Source organism: Zonotrichia albicollis, chromosome 10 (assembly GCF_047830755.1).
Source record: "Zonotrichia albicollis isolate bZonAlb1 chromosome 10, bZonAlb1.hap1, whole genome shotgun sequence".
Taxonomy (NCBI): domain Eukaryota; kingdom Metazoa; phylum Chordata; class Aves; order Passeriformes; family Passerellidae; genus Zonotrichia; species Zonotrichia albicollis.
In genome coordinates this window covers 25,438,910-25,458,602 of record NC_133828.1, presented here as the reverse complement: position 1 = coordinate 25,458,602, position 19,693 = coordinate 25,438,910, and the positions used below count along the sequence as shown (strand labels likewise).

The window sequence follows — 19,693 nt, the reverse complement described above, 5'->3', positions numbered from 1 at the left end:
TTTGAATGGAAGTGCATCAAAGGAAAAAAAGCTCCCTCTTGCCTGTGTTTCCTGAACAAAGTCCTTTATGAAAGAATTCTTAAGGAATTTTACACCATGACTGCACTTAATTGGATTTCTGAGAGATGCACAAATGTGTGAGAATTACATCATAAACAGGTACTGTGCATAGGATATAGTTGATACTACCTGTGTAGCAGGTAGCAAAATAATTTGATCTTAAACTTTGATGCTGACATGCACAGCATTTCTCTTGAAGCAGGTTCCAGGTGATGTTTAGAGCTAACAGTATCAAAGCTATTTATAATTGCAAAAGGCTTGTTTGCTTTTTTCCCCATTTGCAGCTGCTCTGAATGCACTTTAACACAGACTTTTTATGAGCTTTCTAACTGCTCCTGTGCACACTTACTGGCATATCCCATAAGCATACACTTCTAATGTGAAATCAGTAACAAAATTATTAAAATACTATGAAATCTCAAATCGCTTGCAATTTTGCTCAGATATAAGAACTACATACTTTGCATTACATTTTCTAAGAATCCTGTGTAAGAAAGACAATATGGTTTTGATTTTTTGTTTTATTAAGTGAAATGAACAGGCTAATTAAAGAAATTCCAGGAAGTTTCTGCTTTCTGTCTCCTAGGGAAAAGCCTCAAGTGTCAAAGGAGATAATACTGATGGCTATAAAACATCCAAGTGTGTTTATACTGGCTATAAAATGCAGCTTATTCCTTCTATTTAACTTGCAACATTTTTTGGTTTTATACCATGCTTAGAAACTCATATTAAGCATCATTTGAAGTAGTGCTTCTGTATATTTGGAAAAAACCCCATTGTAATTGCACGTTAAAAAACAGAAGACAAGCCACAGGCAAAAGAGTCTTAGGAATAAAGTTAAGACTATAATTTCATCCATAAACACTAAAAGCTAAGAACAAACTCGCCATCAAAAAACATAAAACCCTGCAAGATACCTCTAGTCCTATCTTTCAAAACGTCTTTGGCCCTGAATGATGGATGATCTCCTACTTGAAGCCTTAAGCTGTGCCACAGAACTGGCAGTGGCTCTGCATGCAATCAGTTGAGCCTTCTAGAACTACTAGACCCACTTGTAGATCTCCTAGATGGATTTGAGGAATTTTTAAAGAAATTGAACCTTCTCGTAACAATTCAGCAATTCTGAAGTGCGGTATAGAACCAAAACACTCTGGGTGCAATTATTATATTTTCTAGTATCAGTCCCTCAAAAAAATTCTACATTCTTAGAGAAGCCAATGTATGTGTTACTGAAGCCAGTCAAAAATAATGTTTTTAATGAGGGTATTAGCTATCTCGTGCAACTTGCTTCTCAGACAGAGTTGCACCTTCTAGAATATTTAGTGTTCTTTGAGATAATGTCCATGATTCAGATCACATGAAATATTTTGAGGTATTTTACCCTTCACATGAACAAGGGTGTGTGGGCCCTGGTAAGGCAAACCATATCAGATTTGAAGTTGAATTTTATGTAATAGTTTAGAAAAATAAATAAGAAATTAAGTCTAGAAACTGTGAGAATTCCCTGCTGTATAGACAGATGCAACCACATTATCAAGGGCCTTTATAGAATGAAATTTAATGACTTGAAAATACTTCTAAGTCCAAGCCTCAAAATGTTGAGATAGCAGAAGCATAGGATAACTAATCAGAAGTTAAAAAAATCTCTGATACATGTTTCTACTTCCACCAGGAAGACTTTTGAAGGAGAATATAAAACCTTCCAAAGTGAGCAGGCAAGCACATGCACTACTGGTACCTTCCTGCTTTACTGCACAGCTAACCCTGTGAGCAGCCAGGTAATGGCAGCAGGGCACAAAAGACAGGAGAGAATAATGTTGGAAATATCTTTCAAGAACATCATTAGCTCTTCAGCATCACAGAGAGATGACATTAACCAAAGCAACTTCAAAGAGCTGAAGGAGATTAAAGTTTTTCCTCTTAATGATTCTAAAGTGTTATTAAAGGGATCAATAGCTCTTCCTGTTAAACAAGCAGCTCAAATCAAGTATTCCTGAAGAGGAGATAAACCATTCCTGGAAGTAATAGTGGGATTTAAATAGGATTTGACGTTTTTCACTATTCATTAATTTATCTGCAACTATCACAATAGTTTTAGTGAACTGTAAATTTACAACAGTAAATTCCTCCTATAAAAGGAGAGAAATACCTGATGCCTTCTGGGCACTTAATTGTGCCAAAATACCTTATTTACTATGTCATCCACATAGAGAGAAATCTCTCTTTCCTGTACCTGATGTCACTATTTCTTTCTGGGGGAGGAGGAAAGAAGGAAGACAGAAAAAAACCCGCATTATTTCCCCTTTCTTTAACAATAAAATAATTACATCCCAAGGTGGTGCACATTTTGCTTATTGTAAACCAAGACACATGGAAAGCCCCTTAGCAAATCAAAACTAAATTAGACTATTACTAAGACTTGGCAACTTTTCAGCTGTGCAAGCAGAAGTTTTATTTTAATCAAAATCAGAGATAACTGATCTTGCAACCTGACTTGCACATCACCACACCAAACTTAGATCTGGAATTCAACCTCATGTATTCAATTGTAAAATCATGCAATTCTCAACAAGGACATAGACAGGAAACTAATTCCTGGTTGAGTCCTTCCCACACAAAGTCTCTAGTGGTTTTTGACACAGAGATATGATACCAATGCTTTCAGTGCAAACACAATGACTTCAGAATTCAGAGTTTATCTGCACCAACGAGTCACTGATAAGGGAAGCCTTTTCCAAAGTGGTTTGGGTTTGTTTTTTCCTTTTTTCTTAAAGGCCAATAAGTCAAGAAAATAAATTTTGAAAAGGACAACCAAGCAAAGCTTTCTGGCAAACCCTGTGCAATATTGCAGGAGCAGAGGGACCCAGGCCCTCACCATTTCTGTGGGATTGCAGCAATGTTTCAGCTGCCACTTTGCTGCTTGTTGTCAGAAAACAGCTTGGGCCCCCACAGGAAAACTGCTCTCCTTTCTGCTCCCACATGAATGCATTTTCATAACAAATGTGTCTTAAACTCTTCAAGGGTAAGAAGGGCCAAAAAAAATCCAATTAGTTTATTGTCTGAGTGCTCAAATCAAAAGCAATAATCCAGATTATAATGTTATACAATATTAAAATAATTTCCTTTTTGCAGCATATAACCATTAGCCATACAAAGACAAAAAACCTCACTAAAGCACTGGAAGTAATATTGCCTGCATTCTGCCCAGTTCTTTGAAGGAATGAAAAACATTGTGTAGGAACTATATTTTATTTCACTTGGTTTTGCATGGAGATAAACAGCTTCAAAAGTTCAGGTGGATCATTACTGAACAGTTGTTTTCCCTATTCTTTCTCCTTTGTTTCAAGGTTTGATCACAAGGCTGCTTGCTCTTAAGATTTCTTTACTGTGTGCACAACAGAATGCCTTCCTTCTGATTGTGGAGAATTCATAACCTCCTTAAAGCATCCTGCTGCTCTGAAAACTTGAGAGTGAAGGGCAGATGCAGCTGCAACAGCTGCAAGACTGCAGTTGTTTCTCAGAGAAAGCCACTATTCTAGCTTTAAGAAATTGTCCCAGATCTAGGGATTTCCTCATCTATTTTTAGCAAGCACAAACAAGACAGATTTGTTGGTGCTTTTCAGACTGCATTTGCCAATCTCCCCAAACTCTTCTTGTTCTGCCTACTTAAATGTGCTGCCATGACAATTTACTCCCACTAAAACAGGGCTGCTCTAGTCCTGTTTCTACTCCCTCCTCTTTCTCTGCAGCTGCACTGGCTGTTGGCCAATGCCAGTGTCTAGGAAAATAACCAGCAGCACTGCAGAGGGACAGAGGAGTGCTGCATCACAGCAACAGCAGCGAGCACGGAGCAGCCCAAACTCTCAGATGACCCCTTTACTGACCTGTGCTCTCAGTGCCCTTGTTAACCAGATGCTTTAGTCTGCAGCAGTTTACTGAAATACCATACAAAACAAGAGTCAAGGTTAAGGATTTCCTTACCCATCCACAAACTCCTTCCCAGCCCACCAAACTGATGTCCTGCCATCTTCAGAGACTTCTGCAGTGACGTCAGTGGGACAGATTAGATTTCTACACCAGCCTGCAGAACACATCTCAGAGCCCTCAGTCTGACTACAGTCCTGGCAGCCGCTGCTGCCAGCACTGTGCAATGGAGTAGGGCAGCATGGACCAGCAAATGCAGGAATTCAAACAAAGCATGGAGAAAGCAGATCCATAAACAACACAACCCCTGTCACAATGAAGTGCAAACCCACAGAAAGATGAAACACTGCAGAGCTCTCTTCAGGTGGCTCCAGGTATAAAGCCAGACTACCTCCATCAGTGAGCTCATATCACATGCAGGCTCCTATGCCCCACTTACATTTATAAATATATTTAAATAGAACCATAAGGTTTCATTTTTATTATTTATTCTTCCTGTACAAATATAATCTGTAATTCAACTCTAAAAGCCAGTTTATGGCAGTTACTTTTTCAGAAGTCTATTCTAGAGGCCAAATTTTAGTTTTGTTAAATTTTTTAGAGTTTATATTCTACTCTGAGCAGTCAAGGAGGCAAACTATATAATGGAGAAGCTTATACCATTCCTTGGTAGTTCATAAGAAGAGCAGAAAGGATGGCTTCCCCTGAGCTCCTTGGAGAATGACAAGCCAGAGGGAAAAGCCCCCTACCAGGAGAGACAGATGAGCAGTCAGGGAAGCAGAAGTGGCTTTCAGCTCTTTTCATACAGTGAAGGCCAAATTGTATTTTAGTATCAAATAACAGTAAGGTGTGGCTACCAACAAGGTATGAAATTTAATCCAGCCCTTGGCGGGGGAAACCTCCCTGACCTGCCTGAGGCCAGCTACAGAGGCAGAAGGAGCTCCCAAGCAGCTGGGCAGCGTGGTGTCCCTGCCACTGCTGGCCCAGCTTGGAGAGCTGCACCTTCCCTTGAACTCTTTATCTTCTTCTCTCAAAGCCTTAATGTGCTGTAAAGTGTAGAATACCAGGAAGAAAATATGAAAACTTGGTGTCAATGTAAAAAAAGCATTTGCTCAAAATCTCCAGTAGTTACCACTAGATGGCATTTTGTTCCTGAGAAACCAGCGAGACGCAGGTTTGGGATTGTTACGCTCAGCAGGAGACAGTACAAAATGAAATTACTTACTTCATTCAGTTAATAATCTATTATCCATTGTCTTGTATAAGTAAAACATTACTAACAGAAGAAATTTCGTTTGCAGATTGATAAATCCTGTTTATTTAACTATAGCTTGTGACTCTTCAACCCTCCACTCAGTAGGTAGGGGTTTGAGCTGTTGCCAGCACTTACTAAAAATCTCTTCCACACTTTAAATGAAAGACAAATGTAGCCCAAGTCAAGACTTTGAGCATGCCATGGAAATATGCCAGAAATGCCTTGCTCCAGTAACTGTATACAGTATTTCCTGTGTTATTTTTGGATAAACCCTTAAAACAGATTGCAGTATAAAAAGGAGTTTCCATTCAGGAAGAGAGCTGAAATAATAATTTAATAACATTCAGTTATTAATATTATATTTTTCAGTGTTTCATTTTAGTTTCAGCTTGTACAAGCTGTGATGATTTACATTTTTAATCTCCACAGGGTACAGTGTATCACACCAGGGTGTGCAATGAAGCTCTGCTGGGTACAACCTGGGGTGACATGTAGGTGCATTGTTTAATATGACATTGTTTGGCATTTGCAAACCTCTGTGTCAGATTAAAGCAAGCAGGAGTATTTCCCTTACTCTGCAGCAGGGGTAAGGATGTAAGGAGACTGTACATGATGATGCACAGCAAATCTGTGCACTGCTCAAATTTTCTTTGACTAAATTATGTTTATTGACAGAAGCATTGATGGTCATTAGCAGTGGCTAAATCAGATCCTGCTCTTGTACTTGCTTGAAAAAGACTCATTATAAAGGAACCTTACTTCACTAAGATAAAACTAATCCTCACCTCTTTCTAAAACAGGCACAAGCTTCTTTGAAGTTGGTAATGTAGAAAAGCTGCTTTAAGTCAATTATTTTATGAATTTGTGTGTTGCAAAACTTCAAACAGCTTTATATAGCCTTAATGATTGTATACTTGCACCTTTTTTTAGTTTAAATTTAGCTTAGTACTATTCTCCATCAACATAAACTGGACTAGAATATATCAGCAGACATGTGAAACCAAAAGCTTTCAATCTGTCAAAGTTTGTAACAATCTAACTCTGACAAAGAGGTGACATTTTCTTCAACAGACAAGACCTGCGGGACTTATGCACCCTCCAGAACATGCCTGAATACCTGGAACATTATAAAGTGCATTTCCATGAAGGAGGGGTGTGTGCCCTTATCCAATATGTGAAAACAACAACAAAACCTAAACCAGACATGAAATACAAGAGCAGGTAAAGAGCAGGTAAAGAATTTTTTTCTTGAAATATAAGAACTGTGCCAGACCTATGTAACAAGGAAATGTACAGAATTTATATAACAAACTGGTACTTACAATACAAGGGAAGCATCCCAGTCAGTCTAATGTGTTTCCATCCCAAGAAGCCAGTGCTGTCAGCTCAGAAACAGCATTCTGCTTGTATGGTGACTGGGAACAGAGCTCAAGGCTCTGGGGCCAGCAACCTTCCTACACAGCATTCAAGTGAGTGCTGCATAATTTAGAAAAGAGTAAAGTCCTATTAGAATCAGGACTCTAAAAAGTTTGGGTAAATAGTTAGATACAGGATAAAGAAACATTTTGCATATTCACACATGTATTCAATAATAAATTGTAAACTTAATTGCTTAAGAGTCATTAAATATGTGAACAAAATGAGCAAGTGCTCAAAATGTCATCCAGGGAAACAGATAGCATCTCCTCGGTATTTACAAGGATTATGAATTTTTTCCAGGAAAAATCATTAGCCCTCTCCAGCAATTCTGCTGAAAGAAAGGACAGAAAGCAAGAAGACAGAAATATTAGCCTTTTGCTTGTTTTCTAACCATAGCCAGGCTGACTATAAAGTCTCTTGGCATTTTACAGACAGCTAGAATGACTGTGCTTTACATTATATCAACTTTAAGAGTATCTTTCTCAACACAGCATTATGAATAACAGGATGTTTATACTACTTACCTCAAGTGAGATCAAAACATTTCTACCATCACTGTAAACATTTGGAAGAAACAGATCTTCACAGAATGCATCTTTGTGTCAGAGCAAAGGGCTGCTATAATTGAGCAGTGAAATGCAGCACCGTCTTGGCGCAGACGTCTCCCCTCTCAGTTTCATTTTCTCCATTTATTCAGGGCATTTTATTTTGTTTGCTGCTAAGGCAGAGGGCTCGTGCTCTCCTTGCTCATCTCCTTTCCCTCCTGATTAGAATCCCAGATGTAGGACAGATATATTTTCCCATTTTCTTTTTAAACATTAGCAAATTAGTAGTTTTTTTTCAAATCATTCAGTTAATAAAATGCAGCGGCCCAGGTGTTTCTCAATGGCAGTATTTTTGCCTCCTGTAATGGTCTAGAACAAGTGATTCAGCTAAAGGGAGAGAAATACTACTCACTGACCGTGCCAGTACTAGCTCGCAGCAAAACGAGAGCGGGAATGTTTTAGGCAGTAGAAAAAACCAGACCTTAACTTTCATCTTTCAGGTAGCTAAACAGCCATCAGACCAGCTTTCAGCACATTCCATCCACCCGGGCACAGATGGTGTCAAACGAAGCTGTAATAGCTCATGTTTGTACTGTGATGCACTGAGAGAGCCACAGGCAAGAGTGAGGGGAGGGAAACATGGCTGCCTGCAATCCTGTTTGTCTGAAAGCTCCCTGGCAGTGCCTCGTTCCTGAAGCTCAGCTCAGCCCGGCACTGACAGTCCTCCCTAAGCCAGAAGACTCTCCTTTAACCTCATCTGCAAACTGAGCATCACCAGGCCCTGCTGCCCAAGGTGCTTACAAACACTGCCCACTCTCTGCCCTGCTCTGTTTCTGCTGTTGCTATTAAAACCAAAGAAGAGTTCCTAGAAGCATGACTCCTGTTCTTGGCTTCAAGTTGTTCTGTACCTTCTGTGCTTGTTAACATTTCTAGTCAGCCTGTACAGCTTAAGCTACTGTCTCTTTACCTGTGGACTAAAAATTATAACTGTCCTTGCATAATGATTTTACAGTACTTCTCTGATTAACGACTCATCCCCCATTAAATTAAGTTACAGGTAGTTTATCTAAGAATCTCCTCTCCTGTGCCTCCTCTTCCCTCCAAAAATGAAGAGGATAAAGTGCTTATAAAAATACACATCATTGTAGATGGTTAAAATACACTAATTACAGAAACTGGATCAGGTTTATGCATCTTGTTCTACTGATAGCCATGTGATTAGATGATACCTCACAGCTACAAAGTTAAAAACTCTTATCTGGAGAAGGTTGCAGTTTGCAGAGTTATGAAGCCCTCAGCATACAAACTGCACTCATTAGTTGTGCACAGCATCTGTAATGAAATCTTTTGTAACACTCCAAAGTCCTTCCATACCTAAATATATATAATGTATCTTAGCTAGGAATATGTAAATATCAAGATAACATAAGCTTCTTGTATCTATTTTAGCTGAAGACAAGGTACAAAGTATGCAGAAATTCATTTTCTGACTTCTGGAAATGGAAGTTTGCTATTGAGGGTTAAGACAACTGAGGAGGAAGCAATATGCAAAAAGAAAGAATTCCACATTGAATAGTATAAGCACTTTCTGGGGCTCATCACACAAAGAAAAATATTTTGAACAGGAAGAAAGTAAAGAAAAAGAAAGGTCATGATCCTACATTCCGTAAGGAAGGAAAAAATGAGACAAAAAAAAAGTCACACCAAACCCTAAACTTAAAAGGAATATTACCACTGAAGAATATGAAACTTTGAAAATTTCATGATAAAATCATCCAAATCAACTCTACACAGCATTACACAACACAAGTTAAAGAAATCCTACCTGTGTTACTTTGGATACAATGGTTAAAAACAGATGTACAGACTATTGCAAACCAATCTTACACTGACTGCTCTGCAGCGTAAATGAGCACAGTTCCAATTATGTCTCTACTGAGGGAAGCAACAGGCAGCATATAAATGCAAACAGCCTTCATTAGACACATTGTCATGAGTATATTAATCATGTCAAGAAGCATTGCTCAAGTTTCCTTCAGTGCAATTTAACATACCTTACTTTATTAGGATGCACTTAATTTCACTATGCTTTCTCCTCATTATCATTTATGATGACCAATTAAAATGTTTGTGTCTGTCTCTAAGCAAATTACTCCTGTAATTCAGGTAGCTGAAATCACTGTTCATCCCACACTTCTGTCATCTCCTTCTCTCAGTGCAATATCTTCCTTTTAGAGGCCCAGCCACTCTTACCAATGCAAACAGAAAAAATCCCTTACTTAAAATGAACAATTAAGATATAAACCTGAGTCTTTTTATAGCACAGACATTAAGAAGTGGGCTGGTTCTCCACCCCTCACCCAGAGTACCCGTGTTATAAAGCCTTTTGTTCCCCTGGAGTCACCAGCACAACTCATAGTCAGAAAAAGAACGCAGCGAAGCAAGGGAGGCCTCACACATTTTTCTCATTGGGTTAGAAGTTGTGTGCAGCTTCACTTCATTTGGTCCATACATGGAACAAATGCAGACACACAGCAACTTTACTCCTTCATTTCCTTCAAAACCTTTGTACTGGGGCTCTGGCACAAGCTTTCAAATGATAACAGAATGTGTCATTCCACACATGTTTCCAACATCCATAAATAAGCCCAAACCATTTTTACTATTCTAAACATCAGGTGTGAGGGCATGATTTTTTCTGAACCCTTGACAACACAACTGTGAGCCATTTATTTGATTACAGCTGTTATTTCTGGCTTCATGTGTATTGAAATAAGATTAAAATAACTGGAAGTCAGGTGGAAATTGTAATTACACACAGTGCTTTTGCTGTGGAACTCAGGGCAACCAGGAATGGCTGAGCAACATCTGGGATCACCAAGCTATGTTTATGAACTCATTTATCTGTGGATTACCTTGGGCTCCTGGAACTAATGATACAATGCTTGTTCCTCAGCAGCTGCCGGAGCTCAGCTGCAGAGCAATGGTATTTACCTTATTTTCTCAAGAAACATACGTGTTCTCATTTACATAACATTACTTTGACATTACAGTAATGACTTCCAGAAAAACACCGATAATTGCAAGGATGAAGAAAGAAGGCTGAAGACAGAGCGGCCTTTTAGAACAATTATAATTTCATTAAAATAGGAACATAACTTAAAGATAGATTTTATTCTCTTTGATGATTTACTCATGCAAACTGCACATAAAAGAAAACAGTACAGTTTGTGAAACATGTCAAATGTAAAGACCCAAAATGCTAAGTACAGAAGTAGTGTGACAACGTCTCAAAACGGAATCCATGGTAGTACGGCTAATACCTGTTCTCTATTTGCTGAACACAGATTTTAATGGTTCTTTTTCCAGCCCCACTGTTAAATTCATTAACTGTTTACACATCTCCTATACACTTATGTAGACTTATTTTACAAGCGCAACAGTTTTGTTATAAAAAAACTCCACTTATATGATTTAAAAGCCTTTGTGTTTAGGAGGGCAAATTATAGTATGATCAATGAGGCCGCATCTAGTCCACCAAACCTACAATGAAAAGTGACTGTAGAGCTTTCTTGCAGAATTCACACTTTGTGCCTTTGCAATTCATTTCTTTCTCGTGAGAGGTCCATTGTATTTAACCATCCTGGAAACGTTCAATAACTGTTACAACTTTTTATCTTGAAATTGGGAAACTAAGACTTTTAAACACATGAGGTTATCAACACAACTTTCTTAGTTTTAAAATACAAAATATTTAAATTCCCTAATATTTTCATGCTTAAAGCCCTGCAATGATACATATATGACTTAGATACTTTGTCCAGTTTTCAGTACAGTATGGTTGTATATATATTGCAGAAATTATATTTTCCTGTGAATCAATTACATTTTTAGATTTAAAACTGAACCGAATAGAAATCTGATGGCACTGACACTTAAAAAACGCATGGTATATTGTGGAGAAGGAAGAGCAAATGAACTACACAACCCATTATAAATGCATTAAATCTTTGTTATATACATAATGGAATCCTGCTTTACTGCCAGTTGCTACTATGCATCTGTTTTTGCTATTATACAAAGTTTTCCGACCTGAAAGCACACATCTACTTTTTTTAAAACAACTTAATCTATTGTAAAATATTGTACTGTATTTTGAACATGAGTACAGAATCAAAATAGATAATGGCACATTTAAAAAACTCAGTATCCTACAGATGATTGGATAATGAGAAAAAGTGTACCTACAATCATCTCATCAGAAACAAACTACATCATGGAATGTTAGTTATCCAAGTTCGCACAGTAAATAACATTTTAAAACTGCAATCACCTATCAGCCAGCATCACATTGAAGGCATCTTTAAACATTCAAGCAAAAGACTGCTGGCATTAACTACTGAACCATTCTCACACACACACCACACACACCACATTATAATTACATTGTTTCCAAGATACGGTAGATACTGATTTTTTTTTCCACAAGAAAGGTATCAAAATTTTTGCTACTAAAAGATGACAGTGCTTACACAAGAATTAAGTACAAGTTAGCTTGCAAATACAAGACAATGACAAAAAAAAGTCGAGTTGTCTGAAGAAGGATTTTAGGCTTTTCTGGCATCCAAAACCATGAGTAAACTCCTTAGTCTGCGACTCAAAAATCCACAAAATACAACCTACTTTGGAATAACAAGTATTCCATACTTGATAACCCTGTATTTTACAATATGCTTACTGGTTTCAGCCTAGCAACAAGGGGTGGTTATAGATATCTATTCTGACTGGAGAATTAAAGCTCTCCTCCCACCAGAATCAATGGAGTGGGAAAAAAACCCACCTGACATCAATTAAAAAAAAAAAAAATCAAATCTATTTAGTAATGATCCTCATCTAGGATTGGTATGTGCATAAGTACTGTATCTCATATACTGTACTGGCCCTATTAAACAAATTAAAAACCCCAACAGTTAAAAGCCAACCAAAATGCTATACATAAAAAAACCCAAATGTTTTTCTTCCAATGTTCTTCCTCTCATAATGTGCAAAACAACAAAAAGGCAAAAAGACTAAAAGCAAATTTACTGTTACTGTCTTTCTCTTGCCTAGTGCTTTATGACCTTGCTAACTTTACAAAGTCAATAGGGACTATGCAGAACTTTGGTATAAAAATGTCACATAATATTCCTATCACAGTCTTGGGGATGACCTTTAGTAATTCACCCCAATGTTTGTTAAAATAATACCAAATTAAAAATGAAATAAACCACATTGTACTGTACACACACTTTACACATTAAGCACAAAAAAAACCTAGTAAAACTAATACTTAAAAAAAAAGTCTTTCGCAAAGAGACTAGAACTGGTGTTCCGTCTTATTTCCACCTGCCAATCGTTAAAGCCAAATTTAAGTTGGATTTTTAAAAACGAATAATTTTAAGCTACAATTTCTCCTAGATGGAGACTGGTCTGTTGTTGGTTTCCCTTTAAAGTCACAGATGTGTATCTAAGGAACTGATGCAAGCAAGTTTGTAATCAACTTCCCGAGGGCTGGGCCTGGGAGGGAGGCGCCAGGACGATCTGGGACAGCACGGGCTCCGTGCTCTGGTCCGCCATCTGCGTGAGCACCGAGGTGGCCACGGCCTCCGCCTTGGACGTGGAGCTGACGCCGTTGGAAGTGCTGACGGAGCTGTGCTGGATCGCCTCCGTGTGCGGGCTGCTGGGCACCGAGATGTCCTCCGAGCTGTCGTCCTTGTCTGCAGCTGAACAACAACAGCAGCTCATTTATTCTGGGCTGGAACGCACCCACCGCCTCCCAGCCACAGCAATCACCCCCTAAATAGCTAACACTCCTGCTGTAATGCAGCACGAATTGCAAAATAAGCTTATTTCCATTTTTTAAAAAGAAAATACTATTTTGCAAGCAGAAAAACCAGACTGCGGTATGGACTATTCAGGAAACCAGAGCATTTTCACATCTTCAAGGCCATGATTGAAATTTCCTGCCTAGTAAATCAGCCAGTGGGTACTATGCCTAATTCTAATGATGCTTGTTCACATCAGTAAACATTATTCACAGACTACAAAATGCTATTTATTGTGTCTGCTTAGTAATCAAACAAGAATAATTCTACATTCAGTAATAAATACTTGCCATCATGACTAAGATATCTGAAAAAATATTACTTACACCACTATATTTACTGGACAATGCTTACATGAGTATTCAGCCTCCATTCTTTTAACAGAATGAAGTTCCATAATTTTACAAATGCCTCTTAATAGGTTTTAAAATCATTAAAGCTGGCTTAAAAATATTTTTGGAATATTTCAGGTGTTCTCCACATAACCAAAGTGAATTAGCCACAGAATTACATCATTTTTTCCCATGACAGAGGGTAAGCAGGTTAAAAAAATTACCACTGTGCAAAAATAAAATTTCCAAAATTATCATGGCTTAACATGTCCCTCTTGCACAGACATTCTAGTCATGCTAAAATCATCCTTTTTTCCAGAGCTGCAGAAGTTAGCCAAGGTATTATGCAAACACTGCCAAACTAAAAGTTTGAATTCAAAACTAAAAAACCAAGAACAGAAAATTATCCTACTGTTTTTCACTCAAAAATAGAAATACTAATGCTGAATTTAATTGTAACTTTTTTATATCACTTTGTGCTACTTAATGTTTGCAAGTACTTTTCACAGCAGTTTTATAAACAGACCAAAACCAGGATCCAGGTAGCATATTAGAAGTCCCTTTTAAACTACTACTGACTACCCTGACACAAACATAGCCAGAAGCAGGCATGAACTATTGCTTGGGACAAAGCAATGGAATAAAGCTTGATCTTCTCTAGTCTTGTCTTTGCAGTCCCTTCCAGATTTGCTTGAGATTGGCATACAAGTTCAGAAGTGCCTCAGAGAAACAATGGGAGAGGATGACACTACCATGGGAGACAAGCAGTGCTGTGGAATCATGCCCACATTTCCACAAAAAAAACAGGCTAACAGCAGCAGCTAAAAAGAACATTAAGTGTGAAAAACCAATAGTGAAATAAAGTTTATGTTTTACTGAGGTTTATATGACATGCTAGCTATGGGTAAGAAAATTTACTAACTTAACAAGTCAAGACCCCAGTATAAAGATCTTGGAGCAGCCCTATGCATACTAAGAACAAACTCCTCTTCAAAGCTTGAGAACAACTGTTCTATTATTGACTGCTTCTAGAAAAGAATGGTAAGGTCAAAAAGGATGGGTAGGCTAGAAACTGCTTCATTTTTTTTTCTCAGAAATACTGCCTACAGGAGCAAGGTGGCAATCTCTCCTGCAACTGCACTAAAAGAGCAAAGAGTAAAAGGTAATAGCTTGGAAGTTACAATGCTCTTATCCACAAGGCCAACTGTTTTATAGATCATGCACTTTTTAAAAAAACAGACCATTCAACATTAAAGGAGAGATACTGGTGACACAGAACTAGATCTGCTGACAAGTACTGCATATCCAAAGGTTTCATAATAACTGTATACAACAAGAAAATTAAGGTATTACCAAAAGGCATTTGTGACCTTTAGGAGAGTTTGCCCATTCAAGAACAGAAAGAATAAAAACAAGTGCCAATTTAGTTAGAAGTATTCAACAGGATATAATCTTTACCATACCCCAGCAAGACTACAAGATCTCACGTAAAACAAGCAAGAAGGAACACATGCAAACTTTGTTAAAAATAGAAACCCTAGTGCCACTTCCTGAAAAATACTCCATTACTAATTATGAGAGCAGCATATTTTTTCCTCAGACAGAATGAAATGGCAGCAAGTGGGATGACATGTATCAAATACAGTCTCTCTGCTGTAACACCTGCTCCTCCTCTTCAGAACTGCTGTTATTCTCCCCTATGAATCTCAATCTTCCTATCAGCTTCTTTTGCTGATTCCCAATGTCTGGGTTGTCCAAAACCTCCTCATCCTCAATAAAAATGGTTAGTTTGAAATGCCACGAGCCAGAGAAAAAGAAGAAGTTGAAGTACATCACTATCTTTCGGCCAGAGAAGGAAGGTCTTCCATGTTCTGTCTCCCTTAACACATTTCTGAACTCAAAAGAAATGTCTGTAATAGTATCACAGTGGTAAAGAACATGAGAAAGGCCTGGTTTTCTGACTTTGATGGGTTCTGGAAGATCCTACAAGCAATGTGAGAAACAGTGATGAGGACAGAGGTGACCACCAATGTACAAGAGCAGTGTTCATATAATAGAGCAGATAAAAAAACACGATGTACTGGAGACACAAAAGTGTACAATTCAGGTATTTTCAAATGCCAGGAGGCAGAGAGGGGGAGCCTACAGCAGACAGGTGATTATATAAAACATAGAGCTAACACTAATTTATGATAATAAACTGGACTGGAAGCATAAATACTTGCAATAACTACAAAGCAATATTCAGAAATGAGGTGACACCCTAAAGAATAGCTATATGAATTTTTTTCAATGTCCTTCCTAATGTAGTCCTAACTTTACAGGAAAATGGTCAAAAACTGAAAAAACCCTCAATTTGAAGAATTAAAACCAAACAAGAAAATCTACTCAACGAATATAGAAAGCATTTAGAAGTCATCCTATCACAGAGATGGCTTGTTTTCTTAAGCCTGAAGACTGGGAATGACCAACAAAGGTTTTTAGAAGAAGACAGAAAAGTCATACTTAAATTCTGACAGATAATTTTTTTCTTTGTTGACCAAAGAATTGCCAGGCACAGGACTGTGATTTCAAGAGTGTGACTGATACATAACAGAATCATACTGTAGCTAACAACTAAAAAAAAAATCATTTTAGCTTTTTAATGGCTTCCCCTGCTTTGCCTCACATCAAGGAAAAAGCACAGTTCAAATTAGAAATCAATTCAAAGAAATGTTTGCTGTATATTAGAAGGCTGAAAATTTACAGAGCTACATCACATGAACTTTCCTGAAGGCTACGTAGCTCCTAGACAGGCTGTGTCATGAGGAACAAGCCACTATGGATATGGAACACAATGTGGGCTAGACTGGGCTATAGGGAAGATTTAAAGAGCACCAAAACAGGCACAGACTTTTGAGGATATACTAAAAAGTACCCTTTTCAAACAGCCAAACATTGCTGCTATTTGCTTCTCGTGTTACCACCACAGTAAGCATTGCTTACCAATAGCTTTAAGTAAGGTAAGCAAACAAAGAGGGAGGGATTTCAGTCTTCAGAAGGAAAAACCCACCTAAACCAAAACAGGAGTGATACACAAGCACTGACATGATCCTGAATTCCTTTCAGCCCCTGATAATCACTAACAAGAATTAGAAGCCTCATGGTAATTCTCATCAAGCCATGCAGGGACTACAGAGGGGCCTAAGCCTAGAAATGCTTTTTTCCAGAGAGTTGTCCTCTGTGAATGTCCCCTGCAGGCACTGAAGAAGCATTGCCTGTCCAGAACAGGCGGCAGGAATACAGAGGTTTGAAAGATTCAAATCATTCAAGGTCTGAAACTGGCTGGTCACCTTTTATCTTGCTTTTTAAAACTAGCTACAGAAAGAACACAAACTGCCCCTTTCAACACCCCCTACACTGCAGCCTCTATCTATCTTCTTTTGTACTCTGTTTTGAAAAATGCTCTTGAATATTAAATATGGAAAAATATCTAAAAAAACTCTTTCTCCCTTAAAAAAAAACCCAAACTCTGAATACCACAACACATTTTCTTCTCACTAGTTTTCACCTTTGTCCTACTATAAGCCCAAAAACAAACCTAACAAAATAAAGGGGGTATTTATGGAGGACTTTTAGAAATTATCTAGTATAGAAGATACACTGAAAAATAAATTAACAGCGTCTAGATATCTTGTATACAGAGCACTCTCCCAGTCCACAGCTGAAGATGCAGTCAGAACCAACAGCATCCTTGTCTGGAAAATAAAGAAGTTTAAGCTGGCTGACTCCAAGTAAAATATCTATTTTTCTGGTTTCTCTGTCCTGATCACACCCTCTTTTGAAGCAGGCACAAGACTTTAAAATAAGGAAAACACAATCCCAAAAACAATTTTAGAAGAAAGGGCTACATGCATTGTTGTGCTTTTCACTTGGCCTGAGAAAAAAATGTGTTTGGGAAATACAAAAGATCTTAAAAAATATGTAAAAGTGAAGGCCAAATGATAGATTATTTGCTCCTATTTAAGGGCATAATGCATGAAAAGCCATCAAATTGTGGACTTGGCTGTTAAAATGTGTGCACAATATGCACACAAAAATGCAGTGCACAATAGTCAGCACTGCAGGAACTCTTTAAGCTGGGGTCTTCAATTTCTTCCAGAGACAAGACTGTTAAACCACTCACTACATTTTTGAAGCAATTCTACTTTGATTATTTGATGAATGTAATATGTTTATTTAAATACACTTTATAGGAACACCATTTTCATGAACACATTGACTGAAACAATTTTTTTCTCTCATAAACTGTACTGTGGATATGTCACTTAGCCAACATACTTTCCTAACAATATTCATGCAGAGATAATGTGACAAAATCCTTTCAGAGGAATGGCATTACAACTATCATTCATGTTAAGCTTTTACCTTCAACAGACTTTCCAAGAAAATGAGCTATGCTTCCAATTTCCTTGCGTAATACTATTTTCCTCTAAAATGTAGGCTTTTGCCACTGATTCATTTTAGGTCTGATTCATTTTGTATTCTTTACTGAAACAGAAGCATAGTCCTTTACTGAGGGCTGAAAACAAGCACTACTAGACAGGCCATTCCCTAATCCTTCAACAAAGAAATCCTTGGCATGGAATCACTTTGACAGTTTATGACTTACGATGAAATATTTTACATCCCAATTCAGGAACATGAATCCTCAAAACATCAAAATTTAAGAAACCTATGCTTTGTTTTTTGTGTGGGTTTTTTGTTAAAAACCTTGCATGCATAATGCCATCCCCCTAGTAGCTTCTGTATGAAATTATGTTGTTCTGTCAGATGGGAGCCATAATGGCCTCATCCCTGCAGCAATCATTGTTAATATAAATCCCAAACGTATTTCTATACTGTTCCAATTTACTCCAAGATGGTATTTTCTGTCTTGTCAAAATGACTGGAGATCAAAGGACCAAGATTTATAAGCTCAAAACTGACAAAATCAGTATTCTAAATATATATGGCAATACAGAGTTGCTAAATCTCCTGAATCTTTTAAATTAAAAAATATTGCCCATTCTGATGAAATTGCTTACAATGACTACAAGTAAAGATGGTGGCTATTAAGTTTTATCGCAAGCACCTGAGGATCTGTTTGCATGCAGCACAAAATGTTCCTTTATTCTCCTGAATTACTGACACTGGCAAATTAAAATGAAGTGGCTACATATGGCAGAAACAATCTTCACATTTACAAATATCTTGAAATATCACTAAATCATAAAAACGAAAGCTGTGGGTTATATATTATGAATGTTGCCTAATGCATTCCCAGCTCAGTTATTTGTAACAAATTTGTGTACAATGGACAAAATTGGCCATTTATTCTACAGCAGCAGCAGCTGGTTCTGGCACTGTGTATCACAGCCAAAAAGGAAGCTACAAGTCAGGAAAGCATAATTAACCTTTAAAATGCTGGAAGGATGAAAAGTAAATAGAACAACTTAAAATAAAAATATGGACTAGAAAATATTGGTATTGACAGTGTCAGTATTCTCCTCAATACTAAAACTGTTTTCAAAAATACCCTCTCTATAGAAAAGAAGTCATTTAATGTGGATATCAAAACAAACTAGAAGACATTGTACAGTAGGAGCCATGAACCTGCATCTGATTATTTTAATGGCTTCACTGATCCTGGATGTTATGGCAAATGGGGACAGCTGTTATAGTACCTCTACTGAAATCTCATTACAATGAAGGAAAAACACCCACAAGGACCTTTCACTGTACTAGGCTATGATAAAGTAGAAAAAATGGTTTATCGTGTGCTCTTAATACTTTAATTATATTTTCCAAAGCAGGTGTAGTAACTGATAGTCCTTAAATGTTAATTATCATACGCATTCATTAAACCAACATAAACCTTTCAATGTTGTGAACAATTCAACTTTGACTTAAACATATATTTTTAAATATCACGTAACATTTCCTATCTTCCAATAACTTCAAGCTTACAAAAAAAGAGATCTTTAATGTAATATATGTAATATTAGAACCACAGTTCTCAATTTTAATGCTCATTCAGTTCATTTTGGCAGTATTTCATTGATGCAGCCTCAGGCTATAGGTAATGGAACATTACTCACTATGATAGCCAGATTTCTTCTGCATGGCAGTTACAGGGCAATCTTTATGAGCCAGAAGAAGCTGTTTCAGCTGTGCCACTTCATTTCTCAGCAGGGTGACTTCATTCTAAAGGAGAAGAAAGTTATGTACTTTACCAGGCTCAAACTACACACGTTTTGAAGGTAAGCATTAAGT

The 19,693-nt window shown here is 37.6% G+C and overlaps 1 protein-coding gene and 1 long non-coding RNA gene across 8 annotated transcripts in view; one reads left to right on the top strand and one right to left on the bottom strand.

Annotated features, from left to right (window-relative positions):
• The window catches only part of LOC113458870 (uncharacterized), a 28,084-nt gene that overhangs the window by 5,154 nt on the left and 3,237 nt on the right, over positions 1-19,693 (top strand). The window contains exons 2-3 of the long non-coding RNA XR_012581964.1: positions 6,311-6,471; positions 7,704-19,680. This is a non-coding gene — a long non-coding RNA (uncharacterized LOC113458870). The remainder of the gene's footprint in view (positions 1-6,310; positions 6,472-7,703; positions 19,681-19,693) is intronic.
• ATF2 (activating transcription factor 2) overlaps positions 10,319-19,693 on the bottom strand; it is a 49,972-nt gene continuing 40,597 nt past the window's right edge. For all 7 annotated transcript variants that reach the window (XM_005484083.4, XM_026791599.2, XM_074548454.1 and 4 more), the window contains 2 exons: positions 19,519-19,624; positions 10,319-12,965 (listed from right to left, as the gene is read on the bottom strand). In XM_005484083.4, the coding sequence (XP_005484140.1) occupies positions 12,739-12,965; positions 19,519-19,624 (333 nt within the window). In that variant the 3' untranslated portion in view covers positions 10,319-12,738. The remainder of the gene's footprint in view (positions 12,966-19,518; positions 19,625-19,693) is intronic.